The sequence below is a fragment of the Lytechinus variegatus genome, chromosome 1 (genome assembly GCF_018143015.1).
Source record: "Lytechinus variegatus isolate NC3 chromosome 1, Lvar_3.0, whole genome shotgun sequence".
In the NCBI taxonomy this organism is placed as follows: domain Eukaryota; kingdom Metazoa; phylum Echinodermata; class Echinoidea; order Temnopleuroida; family Toxopneustidae; genus Lytechinus; species Lytechinus variegatus.
This window is the reverse complement of record NC_054740.1, coordinates 86,905,513-86,929,522: the sequence shown is the minus strand read 5'-3', so window position 1 is coordinate 86,929,522 and position 24,010 is coordinate 86,905,513. Positions and strand designations below refer to the sequence as shown.

Genomic DNA, 24,010 nt, shown 5'->3' with positions numbered 1-24,010 from the left:
CCTTTCAAAATGTGCTCCTTTTTCTTTTGATTATGAAATTCATCCCTTTTAACCTTCTCCGGTGAAAGGGGCACAGAACACGTTCATGAGGGGCAATTTTCTTGGGTAAAAAGGGGGCACTGATATACGAGAAAGGGCACCTATGAGAAGGCTATATACATGCCTTTAGTTTCCTGAGTCACGTGAGTGGGGTAGATCATGAGTGTTTTTCTTTGTTTTAAGAAAGAAATTCCCCTATTCCCCTGTGCCTCCCACTTTCAAATATTGCTCCGCCACCCTTGGTATGAGAAAAATGAATTTTATTATACACTCCAAAAAATCTCTGACCATGTCTGAAGTAGTACTTAATACTTTTTTATATTGAGGTTAAGTAGTACTTAACACTTTATGTATATAAGTATAATTCATTATTTGTAACAATTTCTCCATTTTTTCAGTAGATTTAACTTGTCTTTTAATTTACTTGATTTATTTGGGTTCAATATCCATTTACGAAAATTCACGTATTGCTAGCTTGATTCGATTAAGTAAATATAACTCTAATTAGGCAAAGGTAATTATTACTTACAAGATTATGTTGAATGTATTTATAGTATTCAATTAACGCCATTTTTAAACAATACCTAAATATCATCATTCTTAAACCGTCAATGAATAAAGGTTATATTTTTTTCTCTCTCTCTTCTTTTTTTTTACAATATTGACTGCGTCTTTCACCAAATAGATCCCTTCTTTAATCTACCTAGGAATTTGTAATATGAAATACTGATAAAATGCAAACTTCTAATTTTATCAGATAGCATTTATAAACTGAGTAAGTCCAAAATCCAAATTGCAAACTTTTATTTGTCGTTTACTTGAAAGCCAAGAACAAATCACTTGGGATTTCCCCTCCACCACCCATGTCTGTTCCGCGTTGCGCCATTCTTACCCCCCCCCTCACGATGTTCTGGTAATTATGAAGAACATAATGGCAAAAAAATTGCATTTCAATATTATATCTTTTCTAAAATTACATTTGATACTTTTTATATACCCGTTTAACACAATACAGGAAATTGAACTTCACTCGAAATAAGTCGAGTAGTTGATAAAAACGCTGGACGCAATCACGGTTATGGGCACCAGCACTTTTTGTTGCAAGAAATGAAACAAATTTGGTGAAGTATCAAAGATTTCAGTGAAAGTATATGACTGAAGTTTTTTGAAAACACCGGTCATAATTCATCGAAATCCATTTGGACGGATATTGTTCTTTCCGATTGTTTAGTGTTTTTTTTCCAGATGTGTTTGAAAACTACATATAATGTGTTACACACCAAAATTATTCTCTGCTTTGCTTAATCTTATATACCTTGCTTCCGGTTTCAAACATACATTGAAGGTGCATATTTTGATATTCATCCATATTATATATAAATCGATTATATATTTCTATTTATAAAAGTCAGCACGTCAAGCTACATGTATGTGACACACCCAAATCGTGTAACTGAAGAACAACAACTCGTAAATATGTGATGGCATAAAAACGAAGTTGGCTGATAGGATGAGGGCCTTCTGTGATCATCAAATTAGAGATGGGGACACAACATGGCATTCAACCCTGAAGTGTATCTTTCCGTTTGCTCTTATAGATATACATATGGGGATATGGCTTTGATATAATTTTTTAAATTGTAGATAAAGATATTTATTGTCACATCTGTACATTTTTAGAGCCACCCTCCGCGGAACATTTGGGTATCATCTTAGCTTTACGCAAACTATTATGATGACATCCGTTATGCAGATCGCTTTCAAGAACATAGAAAATGTATTGTCAAGTGTCCTTCGTGGCAACGGGAAACCAAGAAGTCTTTGTCAAAAATGGGTGAATCAAAACAGCAGTGTCGTCCTGGATTCTAGACAAACGACATTATTTGCAATCTTTCGTCAGCTCTGAAACTTAGGACGATCTACTCTTCCGGTTCACCAATTATCGACAAAGACTTCCCAGCGGTTCATGGTGATTTGACATGCATTTCAATAAATTTATTTTGTTCTTGAATTTGTTCTGCGTCGCAGTGCGAAAACCCTGTGGCCTGTATTCTGAAGTCGGATTTAACTTAAGCTCAGGGTTTAAAGTAGCTGTGGTTTAAGTATGGATAGCCAATTGTTACATAAATCATTGACAGTATAGAGATATCACATTGCAGCTCATTTGACTCTCAAATCATTCATAATTGTTTAGGAAGAATAAATAGAATATTGTCTTCACCATCGATGAATCGGGAAAGAGCACAGTAAACATATGAAACATACAACTGAATACAAAATTTGACACTTTTGGCTTCCCGTAATTTTAGCCACAGAGTTAGACCATGGTAACCTGCCTTTAGAACACGGGCATGTCGTTGGCACTGAGAGGGGTAGCAGCGCCCCTAGCTCCTGTCTCTGTGTGTTGCTTCCTTGGTAGATGTAATGGGGGTTGTGAGCTGAAGCATGGTGCACCGGTGGTAGTACATATATTTTTTTTGCGGGGGGGGGGGTGGGGTTGGGGCATGTGACATTTTTAAATGATGCAAATTGTTGCAATCGCTGAGGTTCGAGTAACAAACGTTCAGGCCTATCCTATACATGCTTCAATTTCGCATAGGACGTTTGCTTGATAAGAAATCAGGTATTTTTTTATTGAATTTATTTTTGTTGTTAATAACATGATACAATATAATATGATATGTACGAAATACGATACACATATTTTTTTTTGAGATATGAACACTTGACTTTACTAAAAAAAAACCAATGGACATAAAAGGAAAGTTTTATTTAAAACAAAAACACAATTGATATAACTTGTCAAAGCAGTAGATCGTCATAATGAATGTGTCACTTGATTTCGATGGCGGCCTTAAAGTATTTTTTTTTTGTAAATCAGTTTGAATTTGTTTAAAAAAAAAGTTAGCACCGATCGCAAGTCGTCCTTATTTCGGCCATTGTTTTGCAATGGTCGTTTTGTTCTACGGTGTTTCGTTTGAAACGATGATTTGTAATATAATGATAATGACGCTATACATGTATTGTTATTCTGTTTGTGTGAAAACCTCTGCCTAGGATGTTAAAACTCCAGTGCAATCCGAATTAACATAACGCATATATATCACAATCGTATATTCATGGTCTGTGTAAAGAGAGACGAGCTAATAATTAACATGTGCCATATGGTTAGCAGCACCCTAGAGCAATTAATATTTCGTTATTTATTAGCTAAAAACATGTCAAATTCCCCGCGCTCTCACGTCATGACATAAATTATCATAATCGCGAACCATTTTTTTGGAAAATATTTGCATGGCCATAAAATAATGTGTACGTGTTGACATTCTTTTTATTGTCAAGATATGTATTTAAATAGCCGTGTGACACGGGTTTACAAGTTATCGTCTTTTTATGTCAATATCCATTTAGCTATATCCCATTTATTTTAAGTTTCTTGAGAGCTAATCTTTCTCACGTTTTATATATAATTTTTTTTTTGTAAATTCTATTTGCGAGATGTTCCCCATTAAAAGTTAGAGTTGAGCTTGATGGCGGACATTCATGCACAAACTTTGTGCAGGGAAGTTCATAGGCGGATCCAGGGGGTCTGAACCCCCCCCCCCTTGGCACAGCTAAAAAAAAGGGGGGAGAAAAAGAAGGGAAAGGTGAGGAGAAAATAAGAGGAAAAACAAGGGGAGAAAGACGAGAGAATGAAATAAGGTTAGGGGAAGTCTTGTAAAATGAAAAAAAAACACTTCCATGTACTTCGCGCTCGCTTTAATTATTTAGTTACATAGGCATCTTGTTCAGGATCAGTAACATTGCTGAGAATGTTCAATTTTCAGGACAATATACGTGAAATAGATTTTTTAAAAGTAGCATGCACTATTCAATTAGGGCTTATGACAATATATAATATATGTTGTTTCATGAGAATAAAATTAAGCAGTGACTGTTAGTATAAAGAAACAAACAAAAATCAACTCTGAGCGGCCGATCGGAGAAAATATGGGTGAACTTTTCTTCGCCCCCATTTCTATTGGCGAAAGCTGGATCCGCTCCTGAGGGAGTATATTTAATTCAACGTATTTTTTTTCTTTTTTTTTCTTGGGGGGGGGGGTTAATTCAAATTTCATGTGCATTAAGAACAAAAAAACGAAGCCTTGCAGCAAATTGATTTGTAAGCAGTATATTGGGTTAATGCTTCAAAAAGAAAGAAAATAAAACAAAAACATTCATAAGATTTTAAAAAAAATCAACGATATACAGGGAAGGCTGTGAAATATTTTGGTCACATGACCTCAGAATCGATGTCAGACCGACTCGAATATTCGGGTCTATTTGGTCGTCGACCGTTTTTTTTTATGGCAGTCTCTCATGTTTGAGTTTAGGGTGTAAGCCTTTTTTCACGTTTCGTCTCTAAAAACCTGAAGTGCTATTAAACAATCACATATAAAACGATGTCATGATGAATATTAGTGTTCGCAATTATGAAAATAAAAAACAAACATATATACGCTGACTCTGTCGTTTTATCGTCATTAATTTAATTTTTTTATATGAATTATTTGGGTTTATGGATCACACTTCAAGGCCAGAAGAGTGGAATGTTGATGAGCCGAACCGAAACTTGACTAATGTAGATAACGAGTTTTTCAATATTCAAGTGTTGACTTCATGGTCCTGCCAAGTACTTTCAATAATTTATGATATGTAGAGAATGTCCATTAAAGTTCATGAGCAAGTATTCTCTTTTTTTAAAATAAATAAATTGTAGCATATTCCACACTTACAATGCGGAGCGTTGTGACCCATTGGACTAGTCTCCAGACTTTGAAACAGAGGGTCGTGGGTTTAAATCCAAGTCATGGTGTAGTTTCCTTCAGCAAGAAATTTATCCACATTGTGCTGCACTCAACCCAGGTAAGGTGAATGGGTTCCTGGCAGGAATTTATTCCTTGAAATGCACTGAGCGCTGGAGGGTTGCTTGAGCTACAGCCGGGTAATTAATATCCAAGTCTTTTTTAAGCGCATGCATAGAGACGTTATTCATAATGTGATATGTGCCGTTTATATTACTACCTATTCTTGTTTTCAAATGAATTGAATGTAAGTCATCTGTGAGTACAAAATGTATCATAACTCAAATTTAAGTATTTTGTACATGTGCATGTTGAGCATCATACAGTATATATCATGATGGTTTAACATGTTCGCACAGACCCCAAAGGTGTTTGTATTATAACTGTTTTTCTTTTATTTTTGTATTATGACTGTTATTTCCTAACTTCAATAAAGGAAAAAAGTACTATGAAATGAGAGTAATTAAAAGGGTAATTTTTTTGGCAAAGCCAGCGCTTTGAGACATGCTTTTGTGGTAAGCACTGTAATAAATGTGAATTATTATCATTATCAAAATAATAGGCATACGGTGGTATGAGGGGGGGGGGGTATGTCATAAATTACATGCGAATAATGTGAACTCCTTATACCAGCAAGCTATCATAGCTCCCTCTTTGGAGTTTCGAGGTTTACCCCAAATCTTTCCAGATTACTTACATTCCAAAGATTTGTTGACCCAAGATCATGAAGATATATATATTGCATATTATTTTTTGAAAAGCGAGTTTGTTATCTTTTTGACTTCTTTATTGAACAGAAATCCACTTCAACGCCCCTAAGTCAAATATTTATCCATTGATAAATATTATTGATACAGTTTTTACGATCAAAAGTTGTCTACAATAAGAGTAAAATTTATTTTTCAATAATATGAAATTATCATTATTTCGACCGAAATAGATAGGAGTCCGTATTCTGATAGCAGTTTAACTTAAACTCAGGTGTAAAGTTGTGGCTCAAGTATGGGAAGCCACAAGTATCAAAATTTTTAAGTTGTATGTTTCTTATGTTTACTGTGCTCTTTCCCGATTCATCGATGGTAAAGACAATCACATATTCATACTTCCATTCATACCTATGAGCCAAAATATGGCATGGTGGCTCAGTGGTAGAGCGTCCGCCTAATGAACGGGAGGTCGTGGGTTCGATCCTCGGCCGAGTCATACCAAAGACTTATAAAAATGGGACCTTCTGCCTTATTGCTTGACGCTCAGCATTTAGACTGGAGAAGGGTAATAATAACATAATGTTATGCAGGGCCCGCTGGTAGAGCAGTTTCTTATCTGAAGTGGCTACCCTGGGTAAATAAAACGTTATTATTATTATCATTATGAGATGAAATATTGTATCTCTACTGTTAGTGATTTATTAACAATTGGCTCTCCATACTTAAACCACAACATTAAACCTGAGTTTAAGTTAAACCCGACTTCAGAATACGGGCCATAGAGTTAAGTGTGCAAATAGTGACGAAATCCCGTTTTCATCATCTTAAATCTATGAGACGGTCACTTGAAATAAGTTTGAAGCAGTCCTCAAAATAGTTTTTTTAACAAACATGACATTCATGTGCCTACCTGTGCTACATAACATTATGCCTTGAGAAATAAATAAGAATAAAGAAATCCGGGATTCAATATATTATTTCAAAGCAATGTTTCTAGGTAACAAAAACAAATATGAACAAATGAGAAAATAAAATTTTCGTCCCCTCTATATTCATTTAAAAGAATGTTTAAAAGATTCATACTTATAATTTGCTATGTAAACCTCTTGTTTTGGTAGTCATTATATCCTGTTTTCGTCAGACGTTGTGCTGACATCACTGAAATGAACTAAGCTGTATAGATATATGACATTTGTCTATTCTTTAGTCGGGGAAGGGACATCAATGTTAAGTAAATATTTCATCGACACTCTAGGCATGTTATAGGAGAATAAATATTTGAGCATATTTTTTTTTAACCAATAAGTGTTTGATTGCCTGTGTGTGAGTGTTGTATGAGGGTATGTGGGTGTGGGTCCCACACTGTGGGACGGGGGGGGGGGGGTCTGAGAAGGGTAAGCGTATATGTGTTGGGTAAGCTAGCCGACCTTTCGTGGTATATCCCTCTTGGAAAGAACAGTGTCACACATGCAGGGTGTTCGCATAGTGGGCTATGTAAAAATATCATTATATTATACTGTTAAAATGCTCCATTTCAACAGCGTGAAGGTACTGTCTCACTGTGGACAGTGTGACTGTTCATATCGGGTCAACACGGTAGACTATGTGAATGTGTGATTCACACTTTTGAAATGCTTATATTTGACAGTGTGAAGGTCATTTCACATTGTGTTCCTCACTGTGTCACACACTGTGTTCTTTCCAATGAGGATGATCTGGGGTGTCCATATTTTGACGAATATTTCAACATCAATCTTGAAAGTGCATGATATTCAATAAAAAATACACCCACAAGAATCTATTAAAACCGCTGAAAACCTATCAAAACGGCAAGATCCAAGAAATACTAGTATCATCTTTTACCCCGGTCATTGGATTCAATCAGTCATTCCCGCACACAAAGTGTGTACATACTCCACTCCCTGGGGAGTATTTTTGTCAGTCGCCGGTGAGGCGCACACAGTACTGGACAAGCTACAATGACTTTCATATCCTACCGGGTACCCATGTAGCACCTGGGTCGAGAGTGCCAAAGGACGCCAGACCGTGGTGGGATTCGAACACACGACCCTATGTTTACAAGGCGAGAGTCAGAACCACTACACTACGGCTCCTTCAGATGGTATATGATCACGACATGGGGGCACCTCTGGCCAAAATTTTACGTCACTACATGCTGAACGCGCGAAGCGCGCTCAAAAGTTGGGTTACAGCTACCTGAAAAGATACTTTTTTGGATTATTTGTAGGAGTTCATGAAAAAAGATATAAATCTCAATAATCAGATAACACGAGCGCAAAGCGCGAGCCAATTTTATATATATATTTTTATTATATTCATCCCTGAAAATGGGACATTGTAAGCAAGTTTTGTAAAATTCTGTAATCATTCCACGTACGTGTCTCACTAAGGAAATAATGCGTTCGCGAAGCGCGAGCTGAAATCATTACGTAATTAAAAGGAGACATTAAAATGATTTTGGGGGAATTAATGAAGAGCATACGCGTTTAAGAAATCAAATAATGCGAGCCCGACGACAAAAAGGAACATTTTAAGGATTGTTTAGAAATTCATGAAGAGCATACATATTCCACCAATCCAGCGAAGCACTGACCGAAAGATGGCAATCACTTTATGCAGTCATGAAAAAGATGCGTATGTCACTAGATAAAACAGTAAAAGCTATAGAAAGGGCGAGGAAAAATATTGGGTGTATGTATTGACTTAATCCTCATGAAAGTGATCATGTATCTCATTAAAAAGACATTGTGAGAGTGAGGTGAGATGATCACACAGAGGCCTAAGCAAATTATCAAAATTTCATGAAATTATCAAATTATTATTTCTTATATTCCCCTTTTTCTTCTTCGCTATGTCCCTCTTTCTCTCTCCCCTTTCTCTCTTTTCCCCCGTTCTTTATTTTTTTTGCCAGCCGATGGGGGGGGGGGGGACGTGCCCCTCGTAGTTACGTCACTGATTAACACGCTAGAATAAAGAGGTGGTAGTAACATTGTAAATGTGAATTGACTTTGAATTTATTTGTTCTATTTTAACATCAAACAGAGTTTATTTATGAAACATTATATAAAATAAAGGGATTCAAGATTAGATAAATAATTAAAACAGAATGTAAAAAGTGTGGAACCTAAACAAAAATAAAAGCTTGTATGAAATTAGCTTCCATTGGGAGAAACATATTTAGCACCCGGTATGATGAAAAACTGAATAAGTTGTGTCTTAAATCTTAAACATTGTTCAATTATGTAGCCTTTATTTAATTTTCCGTTCTAATTTGGGGAAATTATATTTTTTTATTTGCTTTAATATAACAATACGCAAGCTACTAAAAGTGTAGTTGGATGGTGTATGATCTGTATTCTATTGTGTATGACAAATTATTACTTTACACTTTGACTGTGTATTAAACAGTTACAGGTACATCAATAATCACGTACACAGGAGAAACGACAGGTACGCCTAAAGAAACAACATCTTTAATTACCACAGCCGGGAGGACAGATAAAGATACAACAACGTCGCCAATGACAGCATCCACAGCCGGGACGACAGGTGAAGGTACATCAACGTCGCCAATGACCGTTTTCACCGCCGAGACGACAGATATAGATACAACAACGTCACCAATGACCGCATCCACCGCATCCACAGCCGGGACGACAGGTGAAGATACATCAACGTCGCCAATGACCGTTTTCACCGCCGAGACGACAGATATAGATACAACAACGTCACCAATAACCACATCCACCGCATCCAAAGCCGGGACGACAGGTGAAGATACATCAACGTCGCCAATGACCGCATTCACCGCCGAGACGACAGATATAGATACAACAACGTCACCAATAACCACATCCACCGCATCCAAAGCCGGGACGACAGGTGAAGATACATCAACGTCGCCAATGACCGCATTCACCGCCGAGACGACAGATATAGATACAACAACGTCACCAATAACCGCATCCACAGCCGGGACGACAGGTGAAGATACATCAACGTCGCCAATGACCGCATTCACCGCCGAGACGACAGATATAGATACAGGTGAGTATGTTTCATTCAACTACATTATGAGTGCTCTCCTATCGATTAAAAAATGAAATCAACATTTAAATCAATATCAGTACAATATTGTTGATTCAGGTCAAACCCGCATTTGTAAGATATATCTTGCCAAACAATATCATCCGCAATTTAAACATCACATCGATGAATATACCACCAAACCCAACCCGTTAAACATTCTAACTATAAAAAATATATTATCGATACTCTTGAACTGTAAAGATTTTGTGAAAAAATTGTAAATGTAACCTATCCTCTGTCACATTTTGGCATGTGTTAAAACTTCATAAGTATTCTATCAAAACTGTGCAATAGAGACGAAGTAATATGGCATCACTTTCTTTGAGCAGGTGTACATTATATACCTCTTAAAATGTTCACCAACTCGCCCCCTTTTTCAGGGGCTGAAGAGCAACATAAACCCGCGTCAGTGATGTTAAGTATGAATCGAAATGTTTAGAATATGAGAACGACATGGTTAATCGAAGTTTTATGTCAGTAACTCCCGGGGGGCCACTTACATTACATTGACGAGTGGATACCAGGCGCGACCAAAAAAACACGTTAAAAGGATGTCTTTTTCACGATAGGGCACGTTACGTACGTAACGTGATAAGGGTATAAAAAACACACAAATAATGAAAAAAGGGTATCTATTTCGCTAGGAAAATTACGTGTTTAGGGTCGAATTTGCGGGGATGATAAAACAAAATTAAAATGTTTTATAAAGGATGTCCTTTTTGCCCCAACACTTCGTGTTTAGAGTCCGATTGGCGCGAGGTGTAGAAGGTGGGGTCGTATTAAACCAGATAAGGTAAAGCCGACAATCGAAGGACCCGTAACAATAAAACATTCCTGTACTTGTTTAGGGGTTCATTTCAGGGAATATTTGCCAAGAGTATCGTTTTGCTTCCAATACTTGTTAAGGGGTGCATTTTCAGAATATGGAAATTACGTGTTTAGGGTGCTTTTCGACGGAGACCCCATGGTCGCGCATGGTATCCACTCGTGAATGGAAGTGGCCCCCGGGCAGTAACTGCACCTGAAACTTAATTCATTGTTTGCGATCTTGGTTATCCGATATCTACGACAGGAACGGCAACTGGGCCTGTGGATGAAAGAACGGTCAAGTCGACAATGGCGACAACGCCCACGGTTGGAACGACGTCTGTTTTAACTACGGTGAGTGTACAGCCAACCGAAAACCACAAGACGGAAGCTAAGACGGAACAACAAACAGAACCTTTGAAAGTAGGCCCGATCCCAGAAGCAATATTGCCAAATATAGGTAAATTAGTAGGCCTATATTTTTTTAATGAATGTATTGAAAATTAATATGTGTCGCGCAGATAATTCACCTAATTCTTCAGGTTCTAATACAGTACGTCAGTGAAGTGGAAGAAAGTTTGTAGAGACTGGATATCCATGAATGTGTCACTTTCATTTTAGCAAGTCATCAGAAAAGACTCTAGGATTTGATCAAATTTTTAGTTGCATATTGCTATATTGATTATACCAAATAATAAATCGAAATTATACCTAAGAACTTAATTTATATAATCTACAATTTCTGCATTGCAGTTTTAGTCACATTTTGATAATTGATTACGATCCTGTTACTGTGTTAGATCGAAAGAGATAGAGTGTGTTTGGGAGAGAGAGAGATGGAGAGGGGCTTATTTTAACATATGCCATGTGTCATAATTATTTGAAACGGATTTCGCAAGGATGTATTTTATAGAGTCACGTTCGTTATTCCAAAGGTTCGTTGTTCCGAAGGTTCGAATATTTCGAAGTTTCGTTAATCCGAAAACGAAATAAGGTTCGTGAGTCCGAAAACGAAATAAGATTTGTTATTCCGATGTTCGATCTTTAGTCCGAATACGAAAGAATGTTGGTTAATCTGAAGGTTTCTAAGTCTGAAAACGAAATAAGGTTCGTTAATTCGAAAAATGAAATAATTTGTGGCGAAGCCGGGAAAACAGGAAGGGCAGCGTGGTGGGGGGGGGGGGCACCGTTGTTGTTCAATTGTTATGAGGATTGGAAGGAAGGGAAACGTATTTTTGTTTCGGGGCAAAGCCAAAAAGGGAACTTATATGTCTAAATGGGCATTTTGGTGCAAATGAATATTTTCACTATGAGATTATACAATCAGGTCATCTGCGTGAAGCCATTGTGTGTTTTGTGGTAATTTTAAGTTGAACAAAGCTGGTGGCTGTTTTGCCCACCCCAGCCGAAAAGGGGGATCGATGTCCCTGTTTGAGGTCTTAATCGCTCCTATTCTGATCCAAACAATCCACATCCCCACCCGCGCAGAGCGATTTTGGGGGGATTTGTAAGTGGTAAACATTAATCAAGAATGGACATTCTTAGTAGAAATTTCAAACTTGGACAAAACAATCTCAAAATGCATGAATAGGCCTACTCCCCTAGCGAAATTAACAGGTCTGGTAATGACAGCATCATAAGCCTATGATCACACCTGGTAACGATAGGTCAGCCCCTTCCTACAGGGGCGGTGGAACCAAGGACAGGGGGCACTTGCCCCTACCCCAAATTCCCCGTCAGTAAATTTTCCCTTTGAAAATGCCTTTATTTTCAAATGAAATGTGCCCTTTTTCGAAATGAAATGCCCTATTTGAAGTACAAAATAATACATTTAGGTTAGACCGTTAGAACACCACAAATTTCGCGCGCGCAACAGTTGTAAGGTTCTATAACAAGACACCTTGTGCCTTGTTAAAGAAATGCTGAGAATGTCCAGTTTTCAGGTTAAAATATCACAAATTTTTACCTCGCGCTTCGCGCTTGCATTGTTTAATTGGTGAAGTATCTATCTTATTCATGAGTCACTCAATGCAGGTTTCTTTCTTGGTCAGTATATTAAAAATTTCAGCTCGCGCTTTGCGCTCGCATTAATTCTTTGGTTCGATACAAATCTTTTTCATGATTACAAAAACTGCTCGGAATGCTTAATTTTCATTTCTTATTGAAATGTCCGAAAGTCTGAGCTAGAGATTCGCGATCGCAAGAATGCCCTTTTAACAATAATAAGGCGCCATATTTAACCAAAAAGCAATTTTTACAACTTCAGATATGAAAAGAAAAATCAAAACCGGTAAATCGCCACGCTCTCTCGTGGAAAAAATATCATAATAAAAAAATCAATTTAAAAAGCCTTTTGCTCAACTTAATTACTACAAAACACACAACGACTTCAAGCAGATGATAATCTCGTGAAAATATCCGTTTGCATCAAAATGCCCATTTTGACATATTATAAATGCCCTTTTTGGCTATGCCCCCAAGCAAAAATACGTCCCGTCGCCCCATGCCTTCCCATCTTCATCAAAATTGAACAGCAACGGTGTTTCTACCACCCCCACCACGTTTGCTTTTCTTGTTTTCCCGGTTTCGCCACAAATTATATCATTTATCGGATTAACGAACCTTCGGAATAAGGAACCTCATTTCATTTCGGATAAACGAATATTCGTAATAACGAACCCTTTCTCGTTTTCGGATTAAAGAATAACGAGGTATAAAATTTACATGTTTTGGAATTACCAATCTTCGGAATACCGAACCATCGGAATTACTGACTGTACCATTTTATACACTCTAAAAACAAATCAGTCAAAAATGACTAGTTAATGGGGTCAGCTGGGTGCAACTGTTATTCTAGTCATATTTTACGAGAACAGAGTTATTTCTGACTAGAATATATGTCAGAAATGTGACTATCAGTGATTGCCATATCAGTTGCTCCCAGTTGACTACTAGTCTAGTCAATTTGACTAATTTGTTTTAAGAATGTATAGAGGATTGGGTGGGCAGGATGAACTCAGGGTGACGATACAATTTTATCTAAATTTAATTGGGCCTACAGGGATACCATATGGTCTTTATACTCTCTCCTTTTTTTGATGAGTTTTTATTGTTTTTACAGTCGCAAACATAATGACAATATTCACATATCACTGGTATAATGGGGAAAAATAAGGTAATAACAAGGTATAAACAGCAGTAATAGAAACATGACAAAGAGTAAGTGACAAGAAGAACATGCATTTTGAATAAAAAGAAATTATCCCTCCATTTTCTCTTTTTTTCCCCTCCGCTTTTTTTTTACTACTTTTAATAAGGGGACGATCGCCGCTGCCCTACCCACCCTGTGGCGTTCATTAGTGAGGCGGGAAATAGTTCTAGAAAATGTTCTAGAAATACGTCGTTTTGAATTCAATGAGATATGCAGTCAACTGGCGAAACATGGATAAAAATCATAAAAAAGACACCTAACCAAAATTCCGTGACTTGTTCATTTGTTTTTCTCTTTTTTGTTATTTAGATGGGGATTTCGATAAAACCTATAAATTTGAGATTGCGATAGAAGAGAACTCGACAAAGGGATGTACGAGTGACAACCTTACCACTGAAGCATGTCGAATCTTCAAGTCTAATGTTACGCTGGAGGTAATTGATTTTAATGAGTAAACAATACACGAAAATTAATAATTGCACGTCTTTAAAGAACAAGTCCACTCCAACAAAAACTTGATTTGAATAAAAAGTGAAAAATCAAACAAGCATAACACTGAAAATTTCATCAAAATCGGATGTAAAATAAGAAAGTTATGGCATTTTAAAGTTTCGCTTTATTTCACAAATCAGTTATATGCACATCTCGGTCGGTATGCAAAAGAGGAACTGATGACATCACTCACTATTTCTTTTGTATTTTATTATATGAAATATGAAGTATTTTTATTTTCTCGTCATTGTCATGTGAAATGAAGTTTCAATTCTCCCTGAACATGTGGAATTCCATTATTTAAACATTTTGTGCTTCAGTCAAAGAGGTCCTTATTGTCAAATTCGTAAAAATTTAAATATTGTATAATTCAATTTCAAACAATAAAAAACAGAAGAAATAGTGAGTGAGTGACATCATCGGCTCTCTCATTTGGATGTAACTGGCTCGTTCATATAACTATTTTGTAAAAAAAATAAGCGAAACTTTGAAATGTCATAACTTTCTTATTTTACATCCGATTTTAATGAAAATTTGCAGCATTGTGCTTGTCTGATTTTTCTCTATTGATTCAAGATTAGTGTCACACTGGAGGTAATGATTCAACACTTATCATTGCATGTCTTTTAATAGCTGTTAGTAAGGATATGCTTGGTCCTACTTTCGAATGGAACATGTACTTGTGCTCTATGGGACACCCCGAATATCATCCCAATTTTTTCAGCAAAGTGTGACTTAATTTTGTATAACCTTGATAAATTTTGACACATATTTTGGTTTTAAACACATTTTAAAAACAAGAAGCCTATATTTCAACTTCGTCATGTTTGAAAATCTGATTTACCACTGTTACCCATGACATCATGGACATATCAATATTTGAAAGAGCCCCTTGGAAAAATATAACATTTGACAAAAAATAGTGAATGACATTCTTGCAGACAAGATAAATGTTTTTATGATGCCTCCACCTACAAAAGTGATTGTTGGAGTTATTATTCGAGTTTTTCATACGGACCTATATGCTGCCGAAATATTATAACGTGAGCCCACTCCATCCATACCAATGCCTATTGCAGGACGAGTTACTCCAACGCAAATCCAAAAATCAAAGATCACTTAAGTTTGAACCAATCATAAAAACCCATTTTCGTTCTGCCATGCGTGGCCCCCAGTTGGCTGGATGATTTCAATTTTCATTTTTCGTGCATATACTGGAGAAAACAAAATTTGTGCAAAAAAGTGCATTATTAGAAGTTTAGCTATCTTCAATGATTTTTCTAACAGGCATGATTATTTTGTTATTTATATTTACAATACTGTGTCTTTATTTGTCTATATTTAGTTGGAAGCTCTATATGGAGAAAACAGTGCCTTTGTGTCCGTCGATGTAACCTTAAGGTAAGTAATAATGTTCACACGATCAACATATAATGAAATTGGTTCGAAGAAAAGGTTGAAAATAATTCACGTCAATAATTGTAGGTCTTGTGCCATCTCTCCTAAATAATTCCACTTTATTTTCTTCCTCCCTTTTTGCTCCCTTCTTGTTTGTATTTTACTACTCAGAAGGTTACAGAAGCGTCTCCCTGCATTTGAGAATTTAATTACCAGCTGATTAAAACTTAAAATATGAAAGTTTGAGTGTGGTACGTTCATAAACAAAATTGGAGAGAGTAATTAGAATCACAACTAGTTTGATATAGTATATGCACACAATTTACGTTAACACGAGGGAGGGAGTCGATAAATAGAAACAAGTTTATGTTTGAATAAGTGAAATGAAATAGATAAATGAATACAGGAATTATTATTGATTGATTAATTAATTAATTAATACTTTCGATTGGTTTTGAGGTAGCCTTTCAACTTCGTTTTAGTTGAAAATAAAGGTCAGTGTCTCTCGCGTTCGTTCGTGATCTTATCTTTTAGAAATGGAAGCGTCATCGTAAGTCATATTGTGACTTATTCGTATAACCTCATGTCAGATGAAGAAAGAAAGATGTCGGCGCAAGACGTCTACGACGACACCATTGGCAAAGCAGTAGAAAATGGGAGACTAGGAAATTATGCAATCGAAAAGGATTGTGGGAGTTGCTCACCTCATGCAGGTTCGTTGGTGGTTTGATTTTGTTGTTGTTGTTTCTTATAAATTGCAATAAAACAAAATTGTCAACGGTCTTGATTGCGATGAAGAACGCATTCAATAGAGAGAAAGAAGAAGAATACGATAATAGAAAATAAATAAAAGAAAGAAATTAATGATAATTATGAGAGATGTCCATTTCCGAGGAATGAAAAACTTCTAATGAGAGAAAGAATATAATGAAAAAAAGATTGAAAAAGTTTAAAGACAAACTGAAAAGATTTTAATCCATGTTGGCCTATTTGCAACTCGAGAGGGCTCTCTTATCGGAAGGACTTCAGTGATCGTGTGGTGTAGTGGTTAGGTCACTGGACTCATAATCATGATGTTATGAGATCAAATATCCTCTAGGTCTTTATCTCCACTTTGATTAAAAAGGCCCGTGAGGTTAATTTCTGACGCATATATTGAACTGTTTCCTATCATGAAATTGGTCATACGAATTTGACGTTGTGCGGCGGCGGAAAGCTGGGCTGCTATAGTTCCTACGGAAACTAATTAAACAGAAATTTATATTTTTTCCCTTTCTTTCTTTCTTTCTTTCTTTCTTCCTTCCTTCCTTCTTCATCCTCCTTCTACTTCTCCCTACTCTGCTAATCCTTTGTCCTCATTATTTTACATTTTCTCTTCAGAAACCAGTGATGACATTTGTAGTCGAAAAGAAGATGTAACGTGTACATACGGTTCCAGTGCAACTTGTGAAACTGGGTACTGGATTTGTGAATCGAAATGCATCTCCGATGGAGGATACTGTAACGGCGGTGGTATCTGTTGGCAAGAAGACATAAATAAGGAACCAATCTGCAGGTGGGCTCACGGATTAAAAAAATAGTAACTACTACTACGACTGCTACTACTGCTACTACTACTACTACTACTACTACTACTACTACTACTACTACTACTACTACTACTACTACTACTATACTACTACTACTACATCTCCGATGGAGGATACTGTAACGGCAATGGTATCTGTTGGCAAGAAGACATAAATAAGGAACCAATCTGCAGGTGGGCTCACGGATTAAAAAAATAGTAACTACTACTACGACTGCTACTACTGCTACTACTTCTACTACTGCTACTACTGCTACTACTGCTACTACTGCTACTACTACTACAACTACTAATGCTACTACTATACTACTACTACTACTACTACTACTACTACTACTACTACTACTACTACTACTACTACTACTACTACTACTACTACTACTACTTCTATATATACTGTCTCTGCTGCTTCTAGCTACTACTACTAGTACTACTACATACTACATACTACTACTACTACTACTACTACTACTACTACTACTACTACTACTACTACCACCACCACCAGGGTTGTAGTGCCTTGATGCTCGGTCTTGGTCTTAATGCCTACTAATTAGCTCACCCGGCCCGAAGGGCAAGATGAGCTTATGCCGTACGTGGCGTGGCGTCCGTCTGTTAAGGCCCCAAACCGCAAATTGCACCTAAACCGCAAATTGCCGCCTAAGCATGTAGAATATTAACAAGGACCGTGCGCGCGTAAGAGGCGCGAACACAGAGGGCGGCAAACATAAATCGCAGAAGGATAACGGTTGAAGAGTGAGGAATTAGAACTAGGGCGCTGATCTCATTTTTATGAGAAATTTTGTTGTTGATACACGTATTTATTTATTTGTTTATTTATTTAAATATTTTACCAGGGTGCTCATTCAACATAAAGTTGGTCTCCCATGGGGCCCTAAAAGGCTATCATTATTGTTCTTCTTGTTTGTTGGTTTTGGACTTTTGGTTATGGCGGGAGTTGGGCAACTTGGGCTGTACATAGTGCCGGGTTTTTTGTGTTTTTTTGTGTATCCCTAATTCTCCCCTAGTATATTCTAACGCCTGTAGGTTTAAGCAAAGGAAAAGGGAAGAAATGAAAGGGGGAAAATAAAGAAAGAATCGCTATAAATAATTTTTAAAATATTTATTATAATCTTTTTAAAACTTTAATACAAAATGTTACGAGGGTAATGAAGCCATGTACTCATATTATTATAGTCATAATCAGTACGAAATAGTAGTAGTAGTAGCAGTAGGAGTAGCAGTAGTAGAAGTAGAAGTAGCAGTAAGAGTATTAGTAGTAGTAGTAGTAGTAGTTTTAGTAGTAGTAGTAGTAGTAGGAGTAGTAGTAGTAGTAGTAGTATAGGAGTAGTAGTAGTAGTGGTAGTGGTAGTAGTAGCAGTAATAGTAGCTTATTTTCAAAAATTTTCAAACTTTAATACTAAATGTTACCAGGTGAGTGAAACCATTCATCCAAGGTCCTTCGTCATCATTGGTATAATCATTATCATTATAGTCACAATAATTATCATTATTGGCAGCAAGAGTAGTAGTAGCAGTAGTAGTATAGTTCTAGTAGTAGTAGTAGTAGTATTAGAAGTAGTAGTAATTTATAGTTTATTTAGTTACAATTAACCAACAATATAAAGTTAATTTCTTTGAAGAGATTTTGGTATTGAACAAGATACAAAAACATGGTTTACTATTATATTCATGTGCATTTTTTTAACTTCTGTGCAGCCCTGATTCCAACAGCCAAAAATTATTGCAATTGATTAATTTGAAATCCAAAGTTCCTTTATCACCATTCAAGAAAAACATGTTAAATTTAGCATTCTGTTGAAATGACAGCAATCGGTGGCCTACCTTGAGAGAACAATATTTTCATAATTGAGTGACTGTCCTTTGAAAGCGATAAGGGCATGTCATCCGAAGTGATTGACGGTATAAGTGATTCGTACTTCAAAGCTATATTCCATGATGAAAGTCACGACTATAGTCCCAGTTGTCATATTTCACTTCTTTTTAGCGGGAGAATACCAAAAAAAAAATTACGTTTATGTGAACAGTTTGCTGATGGTATTCAAGTTCAGAGAAATAAAAGCAAGTAGCAAAAGAACAGGTATTGATGCGTTCTTGTTCTTTTATATCAATTTCCCTGTCCACCCCTTTCTCTCTATTCTCATCCTATAACACATACATTCAATCACACATACATACATGTAAACACAAACACACAAACAGGTACACACCCAGACAGACAGACACACACACACACCATCATTTTGACAAAGTATCAGACAACTATAACATGAAATCAACAAACTTCGGTGACATATTATAATAGGCATTACGTGAATTACATGTTCCACACAACTAAATAGAAAAGGAAAAACAAAGATAGAAGAACAATGAATTCATGTTAAAAGATTTAATCACGAATGCTTAAAGGACGAACGTGTAGCTTTAAAACTCTTCAAAACCCACTGTAATATAAATATCCAAACATCAATACTGACAAGTGATTTTCTCACCCTGAAATTATTAACAAGAGCCCCAGGGGGCTTAACCCTCACCTGAGCTGACGGATATTCAGCTGATGCAAGCTCCCTTGGTGCAACTAGGAGCATGGCATCAATTAGAACTGTGAAATCCTACTGGACCTAAATTGAACTTGGGTCCACAGGGCCCAATGGCAAGACCATCTGAAGTGCCATGAGCAATTTTTATTCCTCAGCTTACAAGCACATGTATATTTGCATTGCAAACATATAAGAATCATATCTACAAAGTTGGGATAAAACTGGAACATGAATTTCAAAGAACAAAACAAATTATATTTACCGTTGGAGCACCCCACCCCCTCCCCCTTACCCCAGAGGGGGCCATCCCAGGTATTTTCAGGAATAATTTCCATTCTTCACTTATGAAGGTATTTGGACTCAATAAACTTACTCCTATACTTCTGGATTAGAAGTTAGACATTTACAGAGTCTTGCCCCTTTGGGCTCTTCCACCCCTCCCCCCAGGGTCCCCGCGAGGGCCATATTTACAATGTGAATATTATCTGTGCATCCCTATTCATGAGCACAATTCCAGTATCAATATGGGATAAAATTTGACCATCTATTTTGAAAAAGAAGAAAAAAAAAATAGGATTTTCCTTAAAGTGCCCCACCCCCAAATTTTAAGCCCCCACAGGGCCCCAAGGGGGCCACCCCTGGAACTGGCATGAACAACTTTTGTTCTTCACCTATTAAGGTGTCTACACACAAAACAACTTGACTGTTCTACTTCTGGATCTGAAGAAGAAGATTTCTGAAATTTACAGGGTTTCCCCCTTGGGGGCCCTCCCCCTGGGCCCCCATGGGGGCTACATGTATCCCTTGAACAACTTTGTGTCCCCTACACCTAAGCATAATTCCTACCAGGTTTGAATGATATCTGACCATCCATTTTGAAACAGAAGAAAAACATATGTTTTTTCCCTGAAGTGCCCCACCCCCGACTTTTAAGCCCCAACAGGGCCCCAAGGGGGGCACCCCAGGAACTGGCATGAACAACTTTATTCTTCGCCTATTAAGGTATCTACACACAAAAAAACTTGACTGTTCTACTTCTGGATCTGGAGAAGAGGATTTTTGAAATTTACAGTGTTTTCTCCCTTGGGGGGCCTCCCCCAGGGCCCCCATGGGGGCTACAGGTATCCCTTGAACAACTTTGCATCCCCTACGCATAGGGATGATTCCTACTAAGTTTGGTCAAAATTGGACCAGCCGTTCTGGAGAAGAAGATGAAAATGTAAGAGTGCAAAGAGTGCATTGCTATTGAGTAAACAAGACTAAACTTTTTTTCTACAAGCTTAGGCGGCGATTTGCGGTTTAGGTGCAATTTGCGGTTTAGGGCCTTAACATCCGTCGTCTGTCGTCCGTCGTCTGTTGTCTTTCGTCTTCTTCGCCATTTCAAGTTCGAATTCAATTCTGTTTGCTTTTATATAATAGCACTAGGTGGGGGATTCAAAACTTCTACACAGAATTTTTAAATTCATTATATATGCTAATTTATGCGCATTTTTCAAAATTCACAAAAAATGCTTATTCTTCTTATTTGTTGATCGATTTTGACTTTTTTGCTTCCATCTGGTAGAGCTTCATGAGGTTCACCAAAATTCTACACAGAATTTTGAAATTTTGACCAGAACAATTTTTATGCTAATTTATGCGAAATTAATTTATTCATATTTTTAAAAATTCACATAATATGTTTTTTCTTCTTTAATTGTTGACCGATTTTGATTTTTTTCTTCCATCTGGTAGAACTTCATCAGGTTCACCATACTTTTACACAGAATTTTGAAATTTTCAGTAGAAAATTATTTATGCTAAGTTATGCGAAATTTATTCATAAATCACAGAAAATGCCTATTCTTCTTTATTTGTTGACAGAGTTTGATTTTTTTCTTCCATCTGGTAGAGCTGCATGAGGTTCACCAAACTCGGACACAAAATTTTGAAATTTTCAGTAGAAAATGATTTATGCAAAATTTATTCATCACAAAAAGTGTTTTCTCTACTTCATTTGTTGATCAATTTCAATTTTGTTTGCTTAATATGATAGCTCGAGGTGGTGATACAAAATTTCAACACAGAATTTCGAAATTCATTAAATATGCTAATTTATTCATATATTTTCAAAACTCACAAAAAATAATTATTCATTTGTTGACTGATTTTGATTATTTTTGTTCCATCTGAGAGCTACATGAGGTTCACCAAGGTTCTACACAGAGTTAAGAAATTTTGACTAGAAAGTTATTTATGCTTAATTTATATGTTATTTATTAATAGATCACAAAAAATGCTTCTATGTCATTTCTTCATCAATTTCAATTCTATATCGTCAAGTTATGTCACCAATATAATTCACTTCAGTGTCAACTGGGCTGAAATTAAAGTTGTGTTAAATTTCGTTGCGATATGCCGGATGAGCTCCACATCATTGATGTGCTAGTTCAAAGCCTCGGCCTTCAGCGGGCCTTGGCCGTGGGGATATTGAGCCTTGAACTTTCAGGGCATTTTCAAGGCGCTTTCAAGGCATTTAGTATTTTGTACTTTCATTTGTTTTTATGTAAGTAATTATAATTGTTTCGATTGTTCTTTATATTCAATGACAATAATGGCCAATACTACCAGTCAGCAGTAGTAGAACGGTAACCATCAGTGCATTGTAATTATTGTCATTATCACTAATTATACATCATGTCATCATACATTATATCATCATACATGTAACAAAGAAAAGAGCAATGATGAAAAATAACAATAATGATGAGTAAAAATGACTAATGGTGATAATGAAATTATAATAATAATATTAATATGATGATGATAGAAATAATGGTAATGATAAAAGATAGTAATTAATAGTTATTTTTTAAATGTTGACAGGAGTAATTCTAACAGATCTGACTGCGATTTTGACAATGATTCTCTTACTTTAAAAGTTCAACGTCAAAATCTTAACCTAAGATTAAGTTTTTGAAATGTCATCAAAAAATATATGGACCTAGTTCATGAAACTTGAACATATACGATTAATCAAGTATCACTAAACATCCTGTGCAAGTTTCAGGTCACATGATTAAGGTCAATTAGGGTCAATGAGCTTTGGCCAAATTAGGGGTATTTGTTGAATTACCATCATAACTTTGAAAGTATGATTGGTCTAGTTCATAAAATCTTGACATAAGAGTAATCAAGTATCACTGAACATCTTGTGTGAGTCATTGTAGTTTTCAAAGTCAGCACTGCTGCTATATTGAATCGCGTGATGCAGGTGAGACCGCCAGAGGTATTCAACTTGTTTTTCTTGGTGGTGGCAGAGCCGGGCACTTGCCCCCCAAAAAAAATCCTCGTAGGAAATAAAATGCCCATTTTCCAGCACGTAATACTTTTTGAGGAAAACATGAAAATCAATTTTTTTGCTCGCGTTCCTCGCTTGAATCAAGTATTGTTTAGTGAGGTACTCATCCTGTTCATGGTTACAAAAATGTTTAGAATGTCCAGTTTACAGGTTGGAATATCAAAACTTTTGAGGCTTATTTAAAATAATGCAAGATAAATAAAAATGCTCTTTAATGTGAAAAAAATTTATTAATTTACGCACCGAAATTTAACATTTGCAATTATCTTCTTCCCTTTTTTCAGCTGTGATTGGGCCAACGGTGAATGGTACTGGGGTTACAAGTGCCAGCATCACGTCGATCAAACATACCTGATCATTGGATGCTCGTGTGGGGGCGCTGTATTGCTCGTACTTCTTGTTTCAATTATTGGTTATCTGTACGCAAAAACAGTGGACAAATCTGAGAAGTAATTATATTTACTTTAACTTTGTTTATTGAAATATGTAAATTTACTGATATATTTTCAAACGATCAAATTAGCAGGAAGCAAAACAATGAGACAGAAGAAAGGGATGATAAGGACAAAACAACAATAATTCCCTTTATGTGATAACTGATATTTTCATTTGGCGATTTTATTGGCATTTCAATTGTTTGATTTTCACTCTTTTCATTTTATCAAACGTAAATATGTTAAAGCCGTAGACCGTGGGCGGAAATATCTACCTAAAGGTGGGGGGACCAGGGGCGGATCAAGGATTTTTTCCCCAGAAAATTTTACAAGCAAAAAAAAAAAAAAATAAAATAAAGGGTTTCAAACTAGGGATGATGTCTTTTTTTTCATCATAAAAGACCACAAATAGTAGGGGGATATTTGATATTCTGTCCCCCTTCCCAAATTGAAGGGGGGGGGGGGCGCGTCCTCCTGCC

The 24,010-nt window shown here is 36.4% G+C and overlaps 1 protein-coding gene across 4 annotated transcripts in view; it reads left to right on the top strand.

Moving 5' to 3' along the window:
* The window catches only part of LOC121426524 (uncharacterized protein YMR317W-like), a 40,097-nt gene that overhangs the window by 10,207 nt on the left and 5,880 nt on the right, over positions 1-24,010 (top strand). Inside the window, exons 2-9 of one of the 4 annotated variants that reach the window (XM_041622885.1) lie at positions 9,020-9,382; positions 9,596-9,658; positions 10,773-10,967; positions 14,028-14,152; positions 15,556-15,611; positions 16,143-16,321; positions 16,989-17,163; positions 23,382-23,546. In XM_041622885.1, the coding sequence (XP_041478819.1) occupies positions 9,020-9,382; positions 9,596-9,658; positions 10,773-10,967; positions 14,028-14,152; positions 15,556-15,611; positions 16,143-16,321; positions 16,989-17,163; positions 23,382-23,546 (1,321 nt within the window). Of the gene's footprint in view, positions 1-9,019; positions 9,659-10,772; positions 10,968-14,027; positions 14,153-15,555; positions 15,612-16,142; positions 16,322-16,988; positions 17,164-23,381; positions 23,547-24,010 lie in introns of all 4 variants that reach the window. The other 3 variants (XM_041622891.1, XM_041622877.1, XM_041622869.1) reach the window with 3 other exon arrangements.